Source organism: Dreissena polymorpha, chromosome 12 (genome assembly GCF_020536995.1).
Source record: "Dreissena polymorpha isolate Duluth1 chromosome 12, UMN_Dpol_1.0, whole genome shotgun sequence".
NCBI classification, from domain to species: Eukaryota; Metazoa; Mollusca; class Bivalvia; order Myida; family Dreissenidae; genus Dreissena; species Dreissena polymorpha.
Genome location: NC_068366.1, coordinates 68,941,257 through 68,967,266, shown reverse-complemented (window position 1 = coordinate 68,967,266; position 26,010 = coordinate 68,941,257). Strand labels below are relative to the sequence as shown.

Below are 26,010 nucleotides of genomic sequence, written 5' to 3'. Positions count from 1 at the left end.
AAACTGTTAACATCTGAATAACTACCTAACTACCCAACTGCCCATTTTGGCTATCTTAAAGCCACATTTTTTGCTTGAAAATTCTGGCTTAAAAAGAATGTGATAACTGTTTTAATCATGTAACTGTGCAGTTTTCAGACAACATGTGACTGATTCTTAAGCAGTTTTATCAAGACAAGAAACCCAAAGTAACACACTTTCAAAGACACCGAGCTAATACTATAACTATTCCAAATGAGAGACCTACATGTACCCTCAGGTTTACCCTATGACGGACAGTTAATATTCCCAATGAGAGACCTACTCTCAGGTTTAGCCTATGACTGACGGCAAGGGCGGAGTGCTGCAGGGCTTTGATGACCGAGGCATAGGCGTCCTCCAGCTTCGTGTACTTCCCTACCAAGGCAATGGTCACCTCGCGTAACAGCCGGTCATATCTGACAAATATGAAGTCCTTTTGATAACAAGGCAATGGTAACCTGGCGTAGCAGCTGGTCATATCTGACAAATATGAAGTCCTTTTGATAACAAGACAATAGTCACCTCACGTACCAGCAGGTCATATCTCACAAATATGAAGTCACTAATGAAAATATATTTTCTATGATCACTCGTGAAATAAAAAATGATCTTACACTGACATGAACAAATATCCTCTATTATCTGATAATCCAACATAATTACAACATCACTTACGAAAAAATATAAGTAAACATTTATGACGATAAACATGTTAAAGAATTTCATAAACACAACCATATGCCTACACCATTTTTCAGAAGTGTAAAGAGTACAGTGCATTATGGGACACAGCTTTCATTGGACAAGTAAATTTAAATTTAGATTGAATGCAATACGATAATGTACAAAAAAATGTTTTATGCATTAAAAACGTGCTTCCTGGGGACTTTCTGCCATTTTTTTTTTAAAATGAAATATTCGGCGTTATTCAGCCCCATTTCCCCATCTCTAGAGTATATATTTTCCCCCTAAATATTTGAAAAATTCCCCTCTTGGAATCAATACCTCATTTAAATACGTCTTTTGTTACAAATTTATTTACTATAATTTTCCCGTACTGCAGTATCTGCGTGTTTACTTTCTTTTAGCCGTTACTCTTTTACCGCAAACAGTATGTAATTCACTATCACGCCTTTCGCTTTACGACATGTACCGTAAACCGTACGTATTCCACCATGTCGCACAACAGCAAAAGCTATCGGATAAAAAAAATCTGTTTTACCTTTAATGGTAGTTGAAACACAGAAGTCTTTTAATCACGCATTTTAGATGTTCTCAGAAATGGTTTTAACACAAGGGACAGAATGAGGAAGATTTTGGTAGAATTATATTGCCTGTACGAACTTTAACCTTGAAAAGGCATACAAACTTGATCGGTGTATTATATGCTATAGTATTATCAATGGCAAATTGTTGCAAGAGCATTTACACACAAAAGCAAAAGAGATTACTACGTTACAATGTGTATATTGGATAAAAAAAATGTTGTTTTGCCGTATATATTTTGGAATAATGTTTTTCTCTCTATGTATGGTGAGTTATAGTGTTACAACTTGATTTTGTACTGTTACTTGCTAAGCATTGAAATTTCCCCTTTTATGCGCAAATTCCCCCCCCCCCCCCTTCAGGGAACCCGACCCCTTTCCCCAAAGGACCCGACCCCTTTCCCCGAAAATTGAAAAAAACACTGTCTGATAACGGGTAAAAATGAATATTTGTTAACAGTTACACTGCGTTAGCATGTAAATAAATCGTCTGGATTATTTCATTTATTTTTCTTACACGTACTGCTCTTGATAGGGAGCGAGTTTTTCACACCATTATTGACATTACACAACAGATCAACACCAAATAGCTGTCGAAGGTCGTTTAACCTCTAAGCGGTTAAAATTGGTTTAACGGACGGATAAAGCAATGAAGCTGTGATCGTCGCCATCTTTGTACCAGATTTTCGAATTTCCAATTTCAGATTTCCAGTTTGCGAAGTCATTTTTTTGCCAATTCCCAATGGGCCGAATATTTATTATTTCGGTTATTTACAATGTATCCTAGTTTGCGGAGCGCATATTTCCATTTCCCATGTTGCAGAATTCTTCGATTTTGCTACTTTTTTATTTTAATGAAAACAAAGTATATATCAGAATCGGATACTTGTACTGAATTTGTTAGAACAAGAGATGTGTTTGCCAGAAACACAATACCCCCTATTGCGCCACTTTGAAATAAAGTTTCAATATATCATTTGGCAGGTTTAGAAATTATCTCCCTTTTATAGCTTATTACTTCCCTTGGATTGTATTTTTTTACTTTTGACCTTAAAATTTGTTTTTTATTATATCCTTTTAAACAAGAGGGCCTGAAAGGCCCAAAGTCGCTCACCTGAGATTCAAAGTAACTGACCTGTTCTGTGCAGCCCAAGATGTCATTAGAACAAAATGTTCTTACTAACTTTCATGACTAGTGAACACCTTGGCAGCCACGTTTTTCAATAGAACAGAACCATTTTCATACACATCCAAGATATCATTTAAACAAATATACTGACAATGTTTCATGAAGATTCATAAGTCCATATAAGGAAAAATGCCCGGCCCACTGGTGGCCATGTTTTTCAAGCAACTGGAACCATTTTCGAACTTGTCCAAAATATCATTGGGACGGGACAAATCTTCTGACAAAGTTTCATGATGATCGTACAATAAATACGGCTTTAAGAGTGTTAACAAGGTTTAACTATAGCTATATAAGGAAAAATGCCACGCCCCCTTGGCGGCCAAGTTTTTCCACCAACCGGAACAATTTTCGAACTCATAAAAGATATCATTGGGACAAATCATCTGACCAAGTTTCATGATGATCGGACAATAAATGTGGCCTCTAGAGTGTTAACAAGGTTAGACAAAAGCATGATATATAGCCATATTAGGAAAAATGCCCCGCCCCCTGGTGGCCATGTTTTTTAAGCAACCAAACCCATTTTCAAAATCATCCAAGATATCATTAGGACAAATCTTCTGACCAAGTTCCATGAAGATCGGAAAATAAATGTGGCCTCTAGAGTGTTAACAAGGTTTTACTATAGCCATATAAGGAAAAATGCCCCACCCCCTGGCGGCCATGTTTTTCCACCAACCGGAAACATTTTTTAACTTGTCCAAGATATTATTGGGATGAATCTTCTGACCAAGTTTCATGAAGATCAGACAATAAATGTGGCCTCTAGTGTTAACAAGATTCTACTATAGCCATATATAGCCATATCAGGAAAAATTCCCTGCCCCTTGGCAGCCATGTTTTTCAAGCAAACTTAACCATTTTCGACCTCGACCAAGATATCATTGAGACCAATCTTCTGACCAAATTTCATGAGATTGGACAATAAATGTGGCCCTAGAGTGTTCACAAGGTTTTACTATCATAGCCATATATATAGCCATATAAGGAAAAATGCCCCGCCCCTTGGCAGCCATGTTTTTCAAGTACACGTAACCATTTTTGACCTCGACCAAGATATCATACAGACCAATCTTCTGACCAAATTTCATATGAAGATTGGAAATAAATGTGGCCTCTAGAGTGTTAACAAGGTTTTACTATAGCCAAATAAGGAAAACTGCCCCGCCCCCTGGCGGCCATGTGTTTTCACCGATCTGGACCATTTGAACTCGTCCGAGATATCAATGAAACCAATGTTTTGACTAAGTTTCATGATGATTGGGCAAAAATTGTGACTTCTAGAGTGTTCACATGGTTTCTCTATAGCCATATAAGGAATACTGCCCCGCCCCCTGGCGGCCATGTTTTTCAACGGACCGGAACCATTTTTAAACTCAACCAACATATCATTTAGACAAACATTTTGACAAAGTTACATGAAGATTGGGCATCAAATGTGACTTCTACAGTGTTCACAAGGTTTTTCTTTTTTTTGACCTCGTGACCTAGTTTTTGACCCAGCATGACCCAGTTTCGTACTCAGTCGAGGTATCAATGGGACAAATGTTCTGACCAAATTTCATGAAGATCAGACAATAAATGTTCACAAGGCAAAATGTTGACGACGCACGACCGACAAAAGGCGATCACAAAAGCTCACCATGAGCACTTTAGGTGAGCTAAAAATATTACTTCCCTTGTGAAATTGATCTGTACCTGCCAAATGATATAAATAGAAATTATCTCCCTTTATAGCTTGTTTCTCCCTTGATTTTGTTTTTTGACCTTTGACCTTGAAGGATGACCTTGACCTTTCACCACTCAAAATGTGCAGCTTCATCAGATACACATGCATGCCAAATATTAAGGTGCTATCTTCAATATTGCAAAAGTTATGGCCAATGTTAAAGTTTGCAAATCGCGAAAAAAGGTGAATCACAGCGATTTGCGCTGATTGCCTTACAGCGAGATACATCGCCCGACGGTCACCGTGGAATCGCCAAGACATCACCCAAATTTTATTGTCGCTCAGAATCACCGCTATTTGTCACGTTGCATCAATCGCTGTGATGTGAGAATTGCAGCAAAAATCACGGGTGGCAGTGTATATTGATTTGTTGTCAGAGAATGGATAAATTTAGATTTTTTGTTTTAATCAAGATTTCTACTTTTACAGTTGAGTCCTGGTTACTGATTGAGGGAATGATGAGTTAATACCCAGTTACAATTTATAATCTAATAAAAAGAGTTTAAAGAATACACCATTTTACAGACTATGATCGACTATTAATGTGTACAGATTATAGATATGCCATTAACAGATTAATTAATAATATTTAACGGACAATTTTTGTGTGTAAAGCTAATACGCCATCAGCCTTTTACATGTGAGCCCATAGATTATCTGAGAAAACTTAAATATCCTGTATACAAGAAGTAGTAAAAGAAGTAGGCAATTCCGGTAAATAGCGTTAGTTGATATCTTAACAGTGAGGTCGCACATAAAATCCTCCCACATTACGTACCTGTCAGCAAGCTCCTTCCAGTCTGCCATGAAGCGTTTTGGCCTGTTGGCGATGTGTGGGTGGAGCTGGAGACGATTGATCATGTACCGGGACACTCCCTGCTCCTCCATCAACAGGGGCACGCGGTAGATGGATGACAGGTCGTGGATGCTTAACACCTGAATGTTACAAAAAGGAAGGGGGGATTACAGGGAAAGATGGTTAATTGTTAGACTCCTAATATATAGAGGATATTTGTTATATTTTCATATATTTTCTATGATCACGAGTGAATTAAAATCGATATTCCACCGAATTCAACACATTTTCTTTTTATTTTATGCTTTTTTTTACAGTTTATATACATTGTTAAAGAGTTTAACTAAAGAATTTCGCTGCAATAATGACGTCATTTCGTTAAAAAAAATGACGTCATTTCACAGTAAACAGTGAAAATTATCGATAATTTTCACTGATAATTTTCACTGTTTGAAACAGTGAAATTATCATTTTTAATTCACTGATATTTCTCTATAAACCACCGGAAAGAATAAAATTAAAAGGTGGAACACAAACAATTAGTAAACCATGAATAATGAAAAAAAAAGAACAATATTTATTTTCAAACCTAGTTCTCCAAAACTTCAATCACCTTGAAGCCTCTGAGTTCTAAATCTCCCAAAAATATATTCACACTAGAACAATGGTAAGCAATTAAGTTTAAAGACTAAGGCAACCCAGCACTCACTAACCTGTTGCGGCTCCACATGACAGAATAGCGAGACTTTCTCCCTGACTGCGTCGTCAATGGGGTTGGTGCATCTGCACACAATAAGGTCCGGAGACAGGCCTAGACCCCGCAGCTCTCGTATACTGGACTGTGTTGGCTTGGTCTTCTGTTCACCTGTGGCCTTGGGCTATGGGGGAAAACGGTACCATGGGCGAGACATTTTATTAGTGGCAAATTTCCAGACTACAACTAACTTACTCATAATATCTCCTCTTAAAGACTTACGCAAACATATTCTTCACATCCCATAACACAATTTAAAACATGATATACTTGGCTCCCATTAACATACAGTTACATGTATATTTTGGCTATTGAACTTTTTCTTCTGGCAAGCAAAAAGTTTAGAAATGTAAACAGCTTTGGAACGTACAAGAATTTTCATTTACTTAACTTGTTATAATTGCGTAATTATTCAAAGTTTTAGATAGTAATGCACGAGAAGACAGCTGTCCAAACCATTCTCGGTGTCATTATTAACAATTGCCAATCTGATCCATTCTGGATTTTTTTCATTTTTCCAGGAACTAAAAATAAAACGGGGAATCACCCTAAAGCACTCACCTGAAACTCCACAGAACTTAAATTATCTAAGCAAGTAGTGATCACAAGATTACACCTTAGACTTGTATGGAAAACTGTCCAGACTCCAAGCAGCCATGCTTTTGAACAAACCACAATCATATTAAAAATGAGCCCTGATATTATAACAACACAATGTTCTGAGCAAGTTTTATGATTAATTTGTCGTAAATCTGACTTATAGGGCATTCAAATAGTAAAACAATAGTTACATAAGGAAAACTTCCATGCCTGATGGCCGCCATGTTTACCAATGGACTTGAACCATATCTCAGTCAACAGAGTTAACAAGCTTTTTCTTTCATTTGATCATATGACCTTTTGACCAATGAGAACCAGTTACGAGCTTGGCCAATATATATTTCTGACCAGTGTTGAAACCACATTTCATGAAGTCTCTACACTTTCTCTTTAATTTGACCTATGCGACAACCGTTTAAACTTGTCCGAGACATCATTGTTACAAACATACCGACAAAGTTTCCAGGAAGATTGGGCTATAAATGTTGCCTCTAAACAGTTCAAAAGCTTTGTCTTTACTTTAACCTAGTTTTTTTACCCCATGTGACCAAGTTTCCAACTTTACAAAGATTTCAATGTTCTGACCAAGATTTAAAAAGGTTGAGCAATACCACAAGCCTCTAGTGTTCACAAACAAACTTTTTCTTTAATTTGATCCCTAGACCTACTTTTTGACCCAAGTGACCCAGCTTTGAACCATTACGAGATAGCATTGGGACAAATGCTCTGACCAATTTTCATGGGCAATAAATTAAGCCTCACTAAATTTTCGTTTGCTTGACCTAGTGACCTACTTTTATCAATCCATTTCACTATCCAGCTCTACGAGTTGAACCTTGGCAAAAATATAATAACACTTTAATGCTCAATGTTATAGTATTTGTAAACAAAAAAACACACAACTAAATTAAGCACTTTTTGTCAAAAAGATGCCATTTTCCAAATAAGATGGGCCTAAACCACTTTAACCAAAATGGTGAAAAGACAATGTGAACCAGTTAAGAGCTGGGCTGAATTATTGGGAAGATTGAACAATTACATTTGGCGTCTAAAGTATTCAAAAGGCAAATGCTGACAACAGCCAATGAAACAAAGGGTGATCACAAAAGCTCACCATGAGCAGGTTTTGCCCAGATGACCTTTAATAACAATAACAAGATATCTTGTAAGATATTCAGATACATGTAAATATTGCTATATTCTATAGATACAGACAACACAGCTACATGTACATGGCTTACCTGTGGAACCAGGCTGACATGTACAAGGCAGAAGTTCTCTCTCTTTACTCTAAACTGGAACTGCCTGAAGGCCTCAACAAATGGCATGCCTTCTATATCACCAATAGTGCCCCCCAACTGAAAACATCTAATATTTATAATAATAAGCACAACAGACCTGAAGAGCCAGACTAATTTTTTTTTTTAAACATCATTTTAAATGATAAATTATCATATTATAACGAAAATCAACTTTTCTGAAAAAAAAAAATCCTATCAAATACATATATAAAACAAGGTATCCAACTCGAAATCACCTGAAAACGGGGTGCATCGTTTTGAACAGCCATTACTTCATCAATTTTGCAGCGATTTTCACGATCTTGATCTTATACAACGCAGAAATGAATTTCCTTTCTGGAAATGTATATGTCTTGCAATATTTTTACAAATACAGGGTTCATACAGATTTTCTCCAATGAAATTCAAGCACTTTTTAAGCACTTTTCAAGGGAAAAAATCCAAATTCAAGCACCTTTTTAGTCAGACACACTGAAAACTGTATATTATTCTTTGGCCAATACTGACAATATTTTCGCTAAATTGGTCTCTTCTTGCCCAACATTGTATGTGAATTTAAAAACAGTCTGCACTACCCTGCTACAGTAACAAGGGCTGTTTGTAAAACATGCATGCCCCCCATATGGGCTCTCCGTTGTAGTGACAGCCATTGTGTGTATATGTTTTCTGTCACTGTGACCTTGACCTTTGACCTAGTGACCTGAAAATCAATAGGGGTCATCTGCCAGTCATGTTCAATATACCTATGAAGTTTCATGAACCTAGCCATAAGCGTTCTTGAGTTATCATCCAGAAACCAATTTACTATTTCGGGTCACCGTGACCTTGACCTTTGACCTAGTGACCTAAAAATCAATAGGGGTCATCTGCGAGTCATGATCAATCTACCTATCAAGTTTCATGATCCTAGAAATAAGCGTTCTTCAGTTATCATCCGGAAACTATTTTACTATTTCGGGTCACCGTGACCTTGACCTTTGACCTAGTGACCTCAAAATCAATAGGGGTCATCTGCGAGTCATGATCAATGTACCTATGAAGTTTCATGATCCTAGGCATAAGCGTTCTTGAGTTATCATGCGGAAACCATTTAACAATTTCGGGTCATTATGACCTTGACCTTTGACCTAGTGACCTCAAAATCAATAGGGGTCATCTGCGAGTCATGATCAATGTACCTATGAAGTTTCATGATCGTAGCCATAAGCGTTCTTGAGTTACCATCCGAAAACCATTTTACTATTTCAGGTCACGGTGACCTTGACCTTTGATATAGTGACCTGAAAATCAATAGGGGTCAACTGCGAGTCATGATCAATCTACCTATCAAGTTTCATGATCCTAGGCATAAGCGTTCTTGAGTTATCATCCGGAAACCATTTTACTATTTCGAGTCATCGTTACCTTGACCTTTGACCTAGTAAACTGAAAATCAATAGGGGTCATCTGCGAGTCATTATCAATGTACCTATCAAGTTTCATGATCCTAGGCATAAGCGTTCTTGAGTTATTATCCGGAAACCATTTTGCTATTTCGGGTCACCGTGACCTTTGACCTAGTGACCTCAAAATCAACAGGGGTCATCTGCCAGCCATTATCAATCTACCTACAAAGTTTCATGATCCTAGGCATAAGCGTTCTTGAGTTATCATCCGGAAAGATTTTACTATTTCGGGTCACTGTGACCTTGACCTTTGACCTAGTGACCTGAAAATCAAGAGGGGTCATCTGCGAGTCATGATCAATCTACCCATCAAGTTTGACCTTGACCTTTGACCTAGTGACCTCAAAATCAACAGGGGTCATCTGCCAGCCATGATCAATGTACCTATGAAGTTTCGTGATCCTAGGCCAAAGTGGTCTTGAGTAATCATCCGGAAACCACCTGGTGGACAGACCGACAGACCGACATGTGCAAAGCAATATACCCCCTCTTCTTTGAAGGGGGGCATAACAACTGTTTAATCAAAAGTAAGATATTTCATTATGATATAGTAATTGACCAAGGCATTACACATACCAAAAAAAACCTGTTATTTGTATTGAATATCATTATGTAATCTAAATGTTCAAAACAGATATTCCAGTGGTATATAATATAGCTGCTACAAAATGTTAAAGACGATTATGCATCTGATACAAATTTTATTCTGAAGTAAAAATAGAAAACTACAAATGTACAGAATCTCGCAACGGCAATATAAAATGCCATGTATTAATTGAGGCTTGTAAAATTATACTTATTAAGTAATTTTCTACAGCAGGTACACATGTACATGTAAAATCTGTTATAGATGCAATAGTGTACTGTATATGTTCAGACTGAGAGTCTGCACTCATTGAAACAGATTGCAGTTTCTTCACAGTATTATCTAACTTATTTGACAATCAGTCAAGTGCAACTTTTTTGTCTTTTGTCTTTTGCAGTACGTCTGAATGAATTGGGTTAACCGAATGAATTTGCTTCACAGACAAACTGCATTTTAGGTAGCTTTTCAACGCTGATTTCCCCATACTGTCGATCTCTATACCTGTTCTGCGTTCTTTACAAGATGCTTTGACTTTAGAATTGGCATTATCAACAACCCAAAGGTACTTCAAAAGCCACCCTTTCTGAAAAATGCACTTATTCGCTGGCATATTTCAACTTGTCAGCACCGTAATGGCATTATGTGTACAACAAAAACCGAAGTAGACCAATTGGCACAAGATTAGTAGTTGTTGCCTCCCTTACGTTCTAAAACCCGTACCAACCCGTACCAATCCAGTACCTGTCCGTATAACAGATCGGAACCGTCATAAATCGTGAAAAAAACTACGACTTCCGACTCACGGAAATTAAATATTTTTATCCGTTTTTCAAGCACTTATCCAGCCAAATTCACGCACTTTTCAAGGCTATGGTTGAAAATAAGCACTTTTAAGCACTCCATATCGTTTTTAAGCACTTTTCAAGATAAACCTTGATTTTCAAGCACTTTTCAAGGTCTGTGCGAACCCTGAAATACTGGGTCAACTTTTAAGAAATAACATGATACACAACTTGCGTGACCCAGTTAACATCGATCAGACTGTATTCATGATTGAAATCTCCACGGAGTAAAGGGCATTTTCCCTGCAAAGTTCACGGACCTCGATACCATAATTCAATAAAACGTGTGAAAAAACATTCTTACCGTGCTTGCCGTTGCATTATGCATCAAAACTTACTCAGTGATTTTTTTTGCTTTAATTTGTTACAGCCTGTGCCTTTTGAATTGGGAAAATAAGCGCGATAAACCGTGAAATTGGGAAAAATAGCGCGATAAACCATGAAATTGGGAAAAATTAAGCATTATAAATAGGATTATAAGTAACAGAAGTGATATTGTTTTTAAGTGCATGTTCAGGGAGTTTTCTAGAAAAGGAGTCTGGTCAAATTTGTTTTTTTTTTAATTAATAAAAGTGGCAAGTTTGGGAATGATTTATGGACAAAAATGAATAAATTCAAGTTATATATTTTGTAAGATGTTTAAAAAATAAAGTTGAGACCTAGATTTAAGAAATCATAATTAAGTTATATGAGACTTCTTTCTAAAAAAAAAAAAAAAAATTTTTTTTTTTTTTTTTTTTTTTGGAAGTTGGGCTTTTTTTGGGAAATTTTGGTCAGAATTTTGGGAAAAAACGTGTATTTTTGCGATTGGGAAGCAGCCGAAATTCGGCTGTAAATTTGAGCAAAAAAAATCACTGTTACTGTCCAGCGTTGTTTGAAACCTTTGTTTACATACATTTCAACTAACTGACACTTTAAACACACGAGTGATTTCATTGGTCCAATGTGAAGGTGTGTCTTTACAACTGGAGATTTCATTCATAAATACGATCATTGTCAAGTAGGTCAAGCGAATTGTGTATCGTGTTATTTCTTAAAATTTGACCCAGCATGTGTAGAAATATAACAAGATATATACATTTCCAGAAAGGAAATTCATTTTTGCGTTGAATAAGACCGTGTTCATGAAAATCACTGCAAAATTGATGGAAATAATGGCTGTTCAAAACAATGCACCCCGTTTTCGGGTGATTTCGAGTTGGATACCTTATTATATATATATTTGATAGTGAATTTTTTTTTCCCATTAAAGTTAATTTTTGGTTACAATATGATAATTTATCATTCAAAATGATGTTTTCACTAATTAATATCATAGCCACACGCTAACCACCTGTGGGTATTACAGGTTTCATTGCAAAATATGAGCTTTATTGCCAAAAATTAAATTACTTTTTGAAGAGAACACCTTGCTTTATTACACCAGGATTTTGTCATCCAAGCATGAAAAGTACCAGTATACTACTTGCTCATTTGGAAAATTTCACAAAGAAAACCAAGCTATTGGCAAAATTCACTTCATGAAATCTTCAGATTGGGAATTATGGGTCTTTTTATTCACACGGTTCTCAATTGCAAAAATAAAAAGTCATCTTAATATTCTTTTACATGCCTTTCGGCTGAAATGTAATTGTGCTAATTTTATTCGTACACTTGTAAATATTCTGCTTGAAATGAACAACATTGACAAAGCTTTGCTTTCTTTTGGGAAATTTTTGGTAAGCAATTCAGAATTTTGTAGGTTTTCCTCATTGGGAAAGTGCTTTTCACAGCTATGTCATAAAGAAAGAAAAACATTGCCGTTTCAACACAGACCTCAATGATGCAGAGGTCTGGCGGAGAATTATCCCCGTCAACGGGCACCTTGGCCACTCTCTCAACCCACTCCTGGATGGCATCTGTGATGTGGGGAACCACTGCAGAAAAAAGGGGACGCATGAAACTAGTAATGTGAAGGACCACTGCACAAGTAGAAAGGGGACGCATGAAACTAGTAAAGCCAAGTGATATGGGGGACCACTGCAGAAGAAAGGGAATGCATAAAACTAGTAAAGCCTTGTATATGGTGAACCACTGCAGTAGAAAGGGGACGCATGAAACTAGTGAAGCCAAGTGATATGGGGGACCACTGTAGAAGAAAGGGGATGCATAAAACTAGTAAAGCCTTGTATATGGTGAACCACAGCAGTAGAAAGGGGACGCATGAAACTAGTGAAGCCAAGTGATATGGGGGACCAATGTAGAAGAAAGGGGATTCATAAAACTAGTAAAGCCTTGTATATGGTGAACCACAGCAGTAGAAAGGGGACACATGAAACTAGTGAAGCCAAGTGATATGGGGGACCAATGTAGAAGAAAGGGGATTCATAAAACTAGTAAAGCCTTGTATATGGTGAACCACAGCAGTAGAAAGGGGACGCATGAAACTAGTGAAGCCAAGTGATATGGGGGACCACTGTAGAAGAAAGGGGATGCATGAAACTAGTGAAGCCAAGTGATATGGGGGACCACTGCAGTAGAAAGGGGATGCATGAAACTAGTGAAGCCAAGTGATACGGGGGACCACTGTAGAAGAAAGGGGATGCATGAAACTAGTGAAGCCAAGTGATATGGGGGACCACTGCAGTAGAAAGGGGATGCATGAAACTAGTGAAGCCAAGTGATACGGGGGACCACTGTAGAAGAAAGGGGATGCATGAAACTAGTGAAGCCAAGTGATACGGGGGACCACTGCAGTAGAAAGGGGATGCATGAAACTAGTGAAGCCAAGTGATACGGGGGACCACTGCAGTCAGGCCTTTTTCTGCCTATCTCATGGGTCTGATAGTCGGACCCATTCCCAATGACAAATATGGACGTTTTTTTCTCAATTATAAAAAAAAATAATCCCAATTTCCAACCGAAATAATCTAAGCCAAAAAATGCATTTCCTTGTAGGTACCGTGTTCTTAATAATCGGTTGCCGTGTTTTAGTGTGCCAATGGGAATTCTGCGTAAAACGTCATTGTATCGAGTGTTCCATAATGCAATTTTGCGGTCTTGACACTTCAGACAAAATGGCGGCCGCTTGTGTGACTGTCTATGCATTTCTTAAGACACATTTACTGTCATTTTCGGTTAGAATTAGCTTTTAAATATTGAAGTGCTGGATTATTCAGAATTATCAGGTACATGTATATATACAACAAGTGATAACCAGGTGTACGCATTTATTATTGTAAATTGGTTGAGAATCGATATTGATGGTCTGATGTAAATAAATGTGGACTAGTTTCACTTTCAACGTTACTGTGGCTCGGAACAATAAATTTAGGCAAAAAATTACGGAAATAGGACCCAGTGTAAAAAATGTTGGCTTGCATAAATCGAAGTACTATAGAAGTAAAATATGATAAATAGACTCGAAAGGCATATAAAAAATGAATGTTTTGTGCGGAAATACTACCTCCAGTCAGTGTACAGTTAACCCAGAATCTAATTCTTCTTGAATGCTCTGAGCTTTTATGCGTACATACGTACAGCTCTTCATGGAGGGTCAATAGTTGGGAGTTGGATTATTGCAACTAACCCAGAATCTGACTTCCACATTAACATTCCCAGTAGTCCTAGTCAGAATGCCAGTTTGTGTTCCCCAGAAGGGGTTTCTGAGCAAGCAAGTGATGAACATTTGCCAATGCCAGATTCAGAGTCACTACCCTTTGTAGCTTCTTAACATTTCAATACTGTACATTTATGATGTTCAGCTTTACTTTTGTGTTTCAAAAAATGGTTGCCTTCAGTAATTTGGCAACTTGAATTTTGAATAAAAATATGTTGAATGCAGGTCCTTTGACTGTGAATATTCATAAAAAAATCCTTAATGACATATCAAGCTATGTATTTTATGTGAACTTCAAGCATAACCAGGGGTTTTTTTTACTAAGAAAGTGACGCCGATATTCGGCGTCTTCCCCTACCAGAATTTTTCCCCTTAAAAAACCATTTCCCCTCCAAAAATATAATATTTACCCTCAAAGAAATGTGTTTTTTTCTTTTGGGAAGTCGACACCTATCCAATTTGTACCATGTACAACAATCTCGCTCTCTCTCTCTCCCGACAAACACTCAAATCTGGGAATCCCAGTGATTCTATATATAGCTCTTAAATTACGTCATGGAAACCGGGCAACTAATCGTATTAATCATGTGACTATTTTACTGGATTCCGGTCTTGCGCGAGAAGGGTGTTTCGTCAATTAATTACCGGAAACCAGTCAAATTTTCATCCGGGTTATGTGAAAGCCAAGATATAAATGTTAAAACAGAAAAAAGTCTCACAATTGGCGTTCATACACAAACAAAATAAAACGTTCGGACTCGGAAAATATTAATTGCGTTGACGCATTTTTTAAGAATGAATCTTGAAAAACCGTTGAAACCCAGCAGGATTCGGAGGTACATGTAATCAACATCGATTAATACTGTCGGATTATTGTGAAAGTGAAAGTAGACAATCGGCAGCTGCCGCACCTTTCCCTTCCAATACTGTAGCAGATCTAGATCGTCAACCCATTCATCATGAAATTGAAATCATAATATTGACATCGTTCCCCGGCCCCAGTTGAAAACATGTCTCATTATAAGATCTACACCTGCAACTTTATTTAGGACTTTGACTTTAATATCATACTTGTTAATGTGTTTAAGAACAAAAAGGTCAGAGACACGCCTCTTTTTCTAAAAAAAACAAACCTGAAGTCTGTAGGTGAGTTATAGACATTGAAATAAACAGTTTTTTATTTTTTCCCCAAATATGTCTCTTTCGCGCTCGATTTTCCCATTCTACCCAGCGTCCAGCGTCTTCCCCTTTTTCTAAAAAAAACCCTGATAACAAAGTCTGTTTTTTTTTTATCATACACATACTTACGCAAAGGAAAATGACTGTTGCATGGTAAAAAAACAGTTTAATACTTTCTTAGCATTTTTGGGCAATACCTATGTATGAAAACATTAGATTTAATAAGAAAAAATCAGAAAAATAATTTCCAAAATAATGCTTTTGTCGATGAAAATTCTTCCCAATTTGGAAGATTTCGCGACTCGAAAAATCCCAATTTTGCTAGTTACTTTTCCACAAATATACAGAAAAAGGCCTAGCAGTAGAAAGGAGATGCATGAAACTAGAAGCCAAGTGATATGGGGAACCATAGCATTAGAAAGGGGGGGCATGAAACTAGAAGCCAAGTGATATGGGGAACCATAGCATTAGAAGGGGGGGGCATGAAACTAGAAGCCAAGTGATATGTGGGACCATAGCATTAGAAGGGGGGGCATGAAACTAGAAGCCAAGTGATATGGGGGACCATAGCATTAGAAGGGGGGGGGGGCATGAAACTAGAAGCCAAGTGATATGGGGAACCATAACATTAGAAAGGGGATAAAAGCACCGTTCGAAACTATTGCATTTAACACGATATTAATATCATGTTTCCATTTGTGAATGAATATAATTGGAGAAGGGGGGCATGAAACTAGTGTCTTCCAATTATTTTGCATGAACATTTCATTTCAAATACTTATTTCTACCTTTCTGCATGTGTTTATTTTTATCTCAAAGTAAACAATTCAGTGAATGGGATCCAAATACAGTACTATACCAGACACAACTAATTACAAGAAGTAATTGAAAACAATTTGGATTTTTTTTACTGTGTCTTGTTGTACCTCAAACAGATATCTTGATACTATCAATTAACATCTCTACTTCTAATCCATCTAGGGAGTTTCACACAAACATTTGTACCTTGCACAGTCTTGCCCAAGTAATCTCCCCTTCTTTCCTTATTGATGACATGCTGATAGATCTTCCCTGTCGTGATGTTGTTGTCACGGTGAAGGGTGACATCAAGAAAGCGCTCGTAGTTTCCGAGGTCAAGGTCCACTTCACCACCATCATTCAAAACAAACACCTCACCTGTAGCACATATGTAAGTAATTAAACAAAGAGTAACAATTCCAATTTCACATAGCAAAAGGTCATGGCTAACTACAAATTGTAGAAGTCCGCATTGCCACTATCTGCCGCATGAACTATAAGTTAGTATAAGTATGTGATAGATTTAATCTAAGAAGCATACATGCCAAACCTAATAAAGTAACTGTTTAAGAAGCTAAATATATGTACATCTATTATAATTGCTGCAAATGTTTCTGTAAAATCAGTTATACACCCTTCAATATCCAAGAACACGGGTAGTACAGTACTATATGTACCTGTATTTTTGGCTATGGTAGTACAGGTACTAATTGATTTTCAGTGTTACTCCTTTTCTTTCTGTCAGTGGCAGTACCGTTACTAATTTCATAAATCCTTATCTGGAGCTCTGCTCAAGTAAAGGTGAAATGATTGATCTTCTTACATGTCCCGGCAGGTTAAGCCCCCTCTTTGGTCCCGATAATTTTTACGGAATGTTCCAATTCAGACCCGAGAAATTCTGGCATGTATGCTAAAAAGACCAATGTATATTCTAGGAAAGAGAACAGCATATGATTCTTAGATACCATACAATGCATATACGATAACCATGTTCATCTTTAAATTGAAAGTTCTGTAAACAGTTTTTTTTTCGTTGAAAATCAGGTCCGGTATATGACCCCATACAATTTTTGTCTAAAAGTTCAGATTCTTCCCCAATCCAAAGAGTCATGGCCCGATTCCCAAAATGTTGAAAAACACTGATAAAGAAAAACTTTTTTTATCATTTATAACAAATTAGTACTGTACCATGTTCATACGGTGAAAAAGTCCCAGCATCAATGTTGATGTACGGATCTATTTTGATCGATGTCACTCTGACGCCTGATGATTTGAGTATTGTTCCAAGACTGCTGGCAATCACACCTTTCCCAATCCCACTTATCACACCTCCAGTCACGAGGATGTACTTCATACTTGAGACAGCTGTGGTGCTGAATTTACAAACCTGTCTTAGTAAGCCGGCCAGTATTGTGGTTATTTACAACCTGAAAAAAACCTTTACATTTAGCTTCATGTGTATTCCAAAATATAAGAGTAATGTAGGTCTTCTTGAATGCTCTGAGCTTTTATGAGTACATACTACAGCTCAAGAGACCCTGAGGCTCAATAGCTGGGGAGTTGGATTATGCAACTAAAGTGTAAGGTTTATAATATGTTAAATAAACACTACAGTCGATTGGTGTATAGCGGATTTTAGTGAGTAACGGATAGCTTAAACGTTTTTTGCAAAATACTTATATCAGACCTGTTTACCCTACTGATTGCTTCTCAGTAGTATGGAGGGCATCTCTCAGTAGTTTGGGGCTGTTGTCAGTAGTTTTAAACTTTTCAATAATTTTGAGCATTAAAACACCATGACTGGGTCACATATCAGTGTAACGGTACATAAAGCATAAGATGAATTTACTTGCTAATAATAAAATCTGTAGTTTTTTTTTTGCTTTGATTTGTTACAGCCTGTGCCATTTGGATTGGGAAAATTATCGCGATAAACCATGAAATTGGAAAAAATAGCGCGATAAACCATGAAATTGGTAGACCATAAGCATTATACATATGATTATAAGTAACAGAATTAAAATTGTTTTTAAGTGCATGTTTGATAGCATTTTATATTGTAAAGTGCTGCTTCAATGTCTTCTTACAATGAAGACAATATTTAGTTAATATCCATCCACATGCATATTAAACTTGCAATAATCTATAGATTCTTAAATACACCATTTGATCATAAGCTCTTTAAGAGTTGCTATTAATTTAATTCATTATCTTTTTTAATTAAATATCATAAGGGGAAAACATAAACAAATATTGACAAACATCCTAAGTGTTCTTGTTGTGTTAATGATGTATTTAATGGAGTTAAAATAATATATTTTATTTGTTTACCTTTCAATATCTTGCACTTGATAACCTCAGTAAAATGCTATTTCATTAAACTGTACAGCGTAACAAACATAATAAAGCAGAATATGCATATGTCTCTGATTATACACAGATCCACTAACATATAAATCAAATCATGTTTGTCTATTTCCATTTTCGAACGATACTCATCTTATTATAATAAATGCTTTAACTTTGTGAGTAGACTAAACTCCAATTTTCCAACACTCGTTTCCGTGACGCACATTCACTGTGCAGATTTCCGATAAATATTTGTTTTTGCTTTTTTAAATCTCAAACGTAGTATGTTGCGTTAATTGACACACGCATTACATTATTCCATAATGACCATATGATATCTGTTGTTAATTTGAATGGTATTTATTATTTTCGCCTTTAATCGCAATTACTCGTCTGCTTGCCGCCATCTTGGACGTGTGTAAAAACAGGCGTGCTCAATCCCGATACATCGACTATCGTCGGTATTCGCAATAGAGAGAGATGTGTATACTGGATAGCAACGTAAAATCGTATATATTCGGCTAAATTTGTGAACCATTACGCAAGTCAGTTGTCGTTCGGTGACGACTCGACAAGCTCGATCAGCACTCGTTCCCCAGGAGGCTTGAATTTCAACGTTTTTTACTACACAAGCGCCAAAATGATTATGATTGATAAATTACCCGTTAAGACCGAAAATAAGCGAAAGTACGATTAAAATCTGAAATTTGACCATTTTGATCGACGGATCCGTAGTTTTTCAGTACAAATCCGTAGTGCGTAGTTTAGCCAAATAATCTGTAGTAACTACGGCGAATCCGTAGAAGTAAACAGGTCAGTTTTATTTATGTTATATAAGATTTATAGTTTTCTATTAATTGAATACAAATAGCCTATCATTGTTTAGTCGATTCATGTTTTTGTTGATGTGTGTTGATGTTTACAACTGTTTCTTTTTTCGAAAGCAAAACAAGGTCACGTCATGTTTTTGTGACGACAGGAAAAGTGCAGACGAATGGTTTCTTGAATTTTGCAGATTTTGTTTGGTAAACATAATGTTCATTGATGTAATATTTTAGTATTATGTGTCCTTTACAAAAGTAAGAATGCTCAGAAACCAAATTGATGCGTACCATATAAAATAAGCATGAAAGCTGCAACTCGGGATTTAGTGAATAACGGACATGTGGTGACCCATATTCAGGAACATGGGGATTGTCTCAAAATAAATATAAACCCAATTGAAGTTGTCCAATACACATGTGGTAAGCGTGTGGCTATGATATTAATAAGTAAAAACATCATTTTTAATGAAAAATAATCAAATTATAGCGAAAAATCGATTTCTCTGAAAACATATTTTCCGCAATCAAATCTATATATAGATTCAACTCAAAATGACACGAATATAGGTTGCATCGCTTTGAACAGCAATTACTTCATCAATTGTGCAGCGATTTCCATGAATTTGGTCTTATTAAACGCAGAAATGAATTTCCTTTCTGGAAATGTACATATATTGCAATTATTTTTTACAAATGCTGTGTCTAATTTCAAGAAATAACACGATACACATGTAATTCGATAAAGACCCTCGCGATCCGGTAATGGCTGAATAAGTGTACCATGAAATTCGCGCTGTAAACAAATAATATTTTTCGGAAATGTTAAACCCCTGGCATGTTTCAATAGGAAAGACATGTGTCTATCTAGGTTTAATTACTGAATGCATGGTGTTTACGTTGAATTGAGACTCGAAGTCCTTAGCTATCCGTTATACATCAATCGATTGTAGTCAATTTTTCTATGCAATGTATTTCAGAAAAGGCAGTTCCATTGAACAAAAACAAAACGTTAACCAAGTTATGTTGACAAGTTATGATGAATAATCTCGAGCACATGTTTTACACTCAATGACTCAGAAAAATGAAAACAAATGAAACGTGCACATCACATGGCAAAAACGCGAAATTTCGTTCCAATTCTAAAGTAATTCGTTACCTTTGTCTTTGATCAGCTGACGAGCTTTTACCTACAACAAATCTTTGAAATTATTTCAAAATGTCTACGACCTATGTTACAGTGTCATTATTTAATAACAAAATATAGAACTTATTTTTTGTTAAAGAAAAAACCAACGCGAACCAGATGAAATGAACTTGAAATTCGTAACCACAAAATGTAGTATTCGTACTCAAGTTGTTTCTAACCACCAATATATTAGTTTTGGTAAATGCCAAAGTAAAATAAATATATTTCAATATTTCATCATCGACCATATTACGATAATATTATTTATTATTAAAAATGTACAATAACAAATATTCATGACTTATTTTTAATTTTCTTACACGTGAAACATTTTCAGGGCGCGAATCAGAGCCGGAAGTACTCTTCAATCAAAATAAAAAAATCGCGGGAAACTTTGGACTCATTGGCGATGGGTTCTCGTAGCTTATCACAGGAATATGATTTCCCCGATGAAGATGACTCTCCAGTTAGATCATATAGGGCAATCACAAAACGTATCAAAGATGATAAGTTGCAAACAAACCAGCCGGATTTTGTTAGTGAAACGAACTCATTGTTTCCCTCTACCACACAAGAAGTGCCATTATCAAACATGACATCACAAGATGCAAAGTCAGTTTCTGGTGACAAGCTCAATCCATCAACTGCGAGTCAAAGAACAGTCGCTTTTATGCATTGCAGTAGATTGATAGAACTTTGTGATAAAATGTTGAAAATACCTCGACGTGTAAGTTTTTCACAGAACAATTTCTTCACATGTTCACCTGTACGAAATGTTCCGCCGGAATTGAGACGGAATTTTATTGACAGTTCCACCTGGAAAATTGTTGATTCCGCCCGGAATATAGTGGTTACAAGAAAAAATATTTTCCAGGTGGAAACGGCTGAATGGGGCTGAATTTGAGGCAAAATATGCTAATGAGGAGGAAAAGATTTCCGTGCGGAAATTATTTTTGCATGCTGACAGGGCGGATTTTGGGGCGGAATATGCTAATGAGGCGGAATATGCTAATGAGACGGAAAAGATTTCCGGGCGTAAATAAGACTGGGATGGAAATTTCCGGGCGGAATTGACAGGAGAATACGTGAATGATTCCGAAGGTGGGGAGGGTATTATTAACTACTCCAGTATATACATAGCTTCTTAAGCTGCTTATGGATTGACAGACATTAAGTGGTCATAAAAGCTAAAAATCACAAAAACAACATGTCCCCTTCAATCTTTTTCCAGATACAGTCAGTCATAAAACAAACATTTTTTTGCAGATGACACAACATACTTCATTGATGGAACAATTAACTCATTCACTGCTTTAATAAACGCAATTAAATACTTTAGTGAAATATCTGGCTTAAAACTAAATAACCAAAAATCAACAGTTATGCGTGTTGGTTCACTAAAACATTCACTAATTAAATTTAAGGAATGCAAAAACTTTATCTGGACCTCTGATGGAGCTTATAAACACTTGGTTTCTATTTCACAAATGACAAAAATCTTGATTATATGGCAAAAACATTCAATAAGATATAGACACCTTTGACTGCTTTAAATGTCTTATAAAATGTGAAATTACTGCAAAGATTATAAACTGGCTTGAGCATTCATGTTAAATGTTATAGGTAAACCACCTGCCAAAACAGATATTACTGTAAAACAATATAACTATAATAAACACAGCATAATATAAGAAAACAATACAAAGTAAATATTCTAAGAAACAAACCTGTTTAGTAGTTTGGAGCATTTAAAAAAGTTCCATCATAACTCACTGAATCACTCTTTTCAGCCTTTTTTACACACTGAATGTTGACAACCACATTTTACTTACTGGTAATTATTTCAGAAGGTTGATCAAAGTTAGATTAATTCATTATATTATTAAAACTTCAATTTAAAAAAGTCCAATCATTGCTCTGAAACTGCATTTCAAATTTTCAAGCCAGTCAACAGGTCTTGCAAACACAGCGCTGTTATTTTCAAATTTCTGACTCACACTCGAACAACAGTGTGTCATATCTGGCTGTGGCATCATATTACCCCATATTACCCATGCATTCTTTGTTTACAATAAACTGGGGGAATACAAAGAGCCACCAAATTGACATCTTAAAACAAAACTCTACTAATAAACAGGGATAAATGTACTGCATTTCACAACAATTTTCAACTTGCATACAGCCCTTAATCAAATTTGCTCTACCGGCCTCTACGACCCTTAATTCAAAGATATGTTAAATACATAGTAGATTTACATGTACTTAAAATGTTGTTATAGGTAAATTATCATAACAAAGTGATTTAATTATAAGGTCTTATAAAAATGAGCCTGAGCCAAAATATATATAAATTTCATCCAGAACAGTATTTATCTCAGTTAATTATTTTCCTCCAAATTTTAAGGAGTGAAAACTTGCAGCTGAATTTGTGGATTAGTCCTATTTTTTCAGAATCATTCCAGCCTTAAATTTGTGTCATTTCAAGCTCATTTCAGCATTTTTTGCATGGGTTAACTATTGTTTGATTTGAATATACATGTAAATGTTGTTTACCTTGTGCATGGCAAATGTTTCCTACAATAACCATTTAGACACTAAAATCAGAACTTAGTTTTTTTTATTTATTATCATGTCCCATTTTGAAATTCTTTATCAATAGTTTTCTCAGTCCAACATTCTGCCCCACAGAAATGTTTAAGTATGAAATTCTGCCCAAGTTAATTTCCTAAGTCAGAAAATCCGCCACAGAGAAATGTATAAGTATGAACTTCCGCCCGAGTCTTATTTCTGCCCGGAATTGCTAATGAGTTCCGCTTGGAAAAAAATCAAGAGACATGGTCTTTTTGGGGCGGAAATCAATTTCCGCCTCTATTCTGTCCGGAAACAATAGATTCTGTCCCAATTCCGCCTCATTTCCGTCCCATTTCCGCCCCAAAATTTTGTACAGGCATAGTTCAGCTTAGTTCTCTTGAATGCTCTGAGCTTTTATGAGTACGTACATACAGCTCAGAGTTCTTCCTTATAAAACAAAATTCCATGTCAACAAATTAAGTATCAAGTTTGTCTATTAAATCACATTCAATCAACCTCATACATCCTAACAAACAGAAAGTGCCTGAACAGAATACCTAATGTGCTTATCACATCGACATCAATTAAGAATTTGTATGTTTTTTGTGTGGATTAATGCTCGGATAGATTGCACATTACCAGTACACAGATGTTTACCACTATCGACAAAGCAGGGTTTGGGGGCTGTAGCCCCAGATACTAAGAAAATACATATATATAGTATAAAAAGCAGGGATGGAAATAAGAGGTTTCCCGTGAGCCCGGGGCAAGTAGATTTTGGCCTGGGCAACTCAATTTCAAACCTTGGTAGTCCGGCTGGGCAACTTGTTTTTTTTAAAGCTTAAAACATATCAGTGCAATAAAAATTGAATAACAATTGACCACCATGGATCATTACTAGTTAAATAACATTCATTATTTAGGAATAGGAAATGATTCGATTCATGCTCATAATAATACATCATGCATTGAACATGTGTAATGTCAGCAATTTTATTTAATTATCTATCATTTTATTAAAAGAATGTATAATATACACATGTACATATTTATGGGCTCGTTATTCTTTATATGGACAACCAAAATACTAAAGATGGTTGCCCATGCGGGCAACCAATAGTAACAGGGCCCTCAATCTATCGAATCTGCCGCCGAATTTCGGCGGCAGTCCCCCACCTGAAAAGTATACTTTTTTCCCCTTTTGGGGGGAAAAATTCCCCCTAAAAAAAAATAAAAAAATAAATTTTTTTGTTTAGAAAGATGTGTCTCATGATTATTATATCTCAATTCTATTTCAATTTAATCTTTTCAAACATACTCAATCATGAAAAATGCAATGAATATAGAACAAACATGTACAAATGTAATAATGCGAGAGAAAGTAAAAAAATCCCCAAAAAAGGGAAACGCCGCGAAAATTCCCCTTCCTAAGGGCTGCGGAACCCCTTCTCCCAAAGTAGTTTGAGGGCCCTGAGTAAGAAATTAGTATCAATCCCTGAAAAGGATTCTTAGGTGTTGTGTTAGGGGATGCGGGTTAGGGTTAGAATAAGCTTTTCCGTTCTTTTTTACATACCGGTAAAGTGCAATTGCCCCAAATGCTCAGTCGGTCTAGCACGATTGGTGGATTAGAGTTGGACACAAGATCTATCTTGCCAAGGATTTGGAGATAGTCGATTTATACATATGCATCTTGCCAAGGATCTGGAGATAGTCGATTTATACATATGCATCTTGCCAAGGATCTGGAGATAGTCGATGTATACATATGCATATTTTTCAATTTTAGTATAATCTGCGTTTTTGATTGCAAAAACTATAACATTTTCATGAACCGTTGGCATGTTTGAAACTTGGATTTATAATATCATTCTGCGAGCACACCGCATCAAGTAAGTTGTTTTAATTTGAGCACTAAGGATAAATTTACAGTGTTTTTTTATCATTGGGAATGGGGCCGGGTTATTTGCAATAATCCAACCCCCAGCTATTGACCCTCCGGGTTGCTGGGGGTTGCAACTGCTTACAGCATTTTCCATGTCAAGTCCCCCGCCCAGAATCCAGGCGGCAGTTTAATCCGAAATATTAGCCAAATAAAAACTGTTTCCTGGCATAAATAAACACAAATATATCTATAATGCGCAAATTAAAACAGCTTACATGATATGTTATGCTCGCATAATATTGATATTAATCCAAAGTTTCAAACACGTCGTCGGTTCTTTAAATGTATATGTTTTTGCAATGGACATAGCCAAGTATTCCCAGTAATTTCGAATTAGAAAATACCCTATAGACTATCTCCGGAATCTTCAGCGAGATAGCTCTCCTACCAATCGTAATATACCGACTATCTCTGGAACATCCGTAAGATTATTATAGATTGAATTGTCAATTCAAAACTTAAGCTTTCGGTTTGATAACGGTTTTTGTATAAAGTTTTTGTTTTGAGTATTTCTGCACAATTCACTCGCAAATAGATATCGGTAATAACAGGTATTGTGTTTGTAACAATGTATTCAGTTGATTGAACTCAATTTTATAGACATACGTGAGACATAATTTTTTTACATTAAAAAATGGGTTAACAAGAAGAACTCATGCTTTCGGTAACATAATTATTCGTTAGGATCTAAAATTCGTCAATCGGTCCACTGATGAAATAGAAGAAAATTAATGTCTGCCAAATAATAATGGTTTCACAGTATTCTTTATTACAAGACATCAGGCTTATTATATATAAGTTAAAGAGCTTTGGACTAGCAATTAAACAATTAACTAACCCGAAGGGTCTAGCACTCGCAACAAATTAAGGTGAATGTATTGAATGTACCGTATCTTTTCAGGCCAGCATGGTATCGAGCTTGATTGAGGCATACAGGTTACCAAGCCTTCTTAGGTATGTTTGTGTGTTGCAGTATATCCTTTCAAAGCTTGGCAGTATTTTTTTCTCACCATTTTGGAATGGGGCCTGGACCCT

General features: G+C 36.2%; 2 protein-coding genes across 11 annotated transcripts in view; one reads left to right on the top strand and one right to left on the bottom strand.

Annotated features, from left to right (window-relative positions):
- Window positions 1–20,815, bottom strand: part of LOC127854195 (CTP synthase 1-like) — a 38,353-nt gene extending 17,538 nt beyond the window's left edge. Inside the window, exons 1-9 of one of the 4 annotated variants that reach the window (XM_052389224.1) lie at window positions 20,783–20,815; window positions 20,433–20,463; window positions 17,292–17,530; window positions 16,311–16,481; window positions 12,344–12,444; window positions 7,596–7,712; window positions 5,714–5,878; window positions 4,983–5,140; window positions 305–437 (exon numbers count right to left, since the gene is read on the bottom strand). In XM_052389224.1, the coding sequence (XP_052245184.1) occupies window positions 305–437; window positions 4,983–5,140; window positions 5,714–5,878; window positions 7,596–7,712; window positions 12,344–12,444; window positions 16,311–16,481; window positions 17,292–17,457 (1,011 nt within the window). In that variant the 5' untranslated portion in view covers window positions 17,458–17,530; window positions 20,433–20,463; window positions 20,783–20,815. Of the gene's footprint in view, window positions 1–304; window positions 438–4,982; window positions 5,141–5,713; window positions 5,879–7,595; window positions 7,713–12,343; window positions 12,445–16,310; window positions 16,482–17,291; window positions 17,531–20,432; window positions 20,641–20,782 lie in introns of those variants that run through there. The other 3 variants (XM_052389223.1, XM_052389222.1, XM_052389225.1) reach the window with 3 other exon arrangements.
- Window positions 20,816–20,828: 13 nt separating this feature from the next.
- Window positions 20,829–26,010, top strand: part of LOC127854197 (histone deacetylase 8-like) — a 45,786-nt gene continuing 40,604 nt past the window's right edge. For all 7 annotated transcript variants that reach the window (XR_008036956.1, XR_008036957.1, XR_008036959.1 and 4 more), the window contains exons 1-2: window positions 20,829–21,189; window positions 25,877–25,929. Coding sequence is in view for 3 of the 7 variants with exons in the window: in XM_052389229.1 (XP_052245189.1) it covers window positions 20,872–21,189; window positions 25,877–25,929 (371 nt within the window). In the remaining 4 variants the exon portion in view is untranslated. The remainder of the gene's footprint in view (window positions 21,190–25,876; window positions 25,930–26,010) is intronic.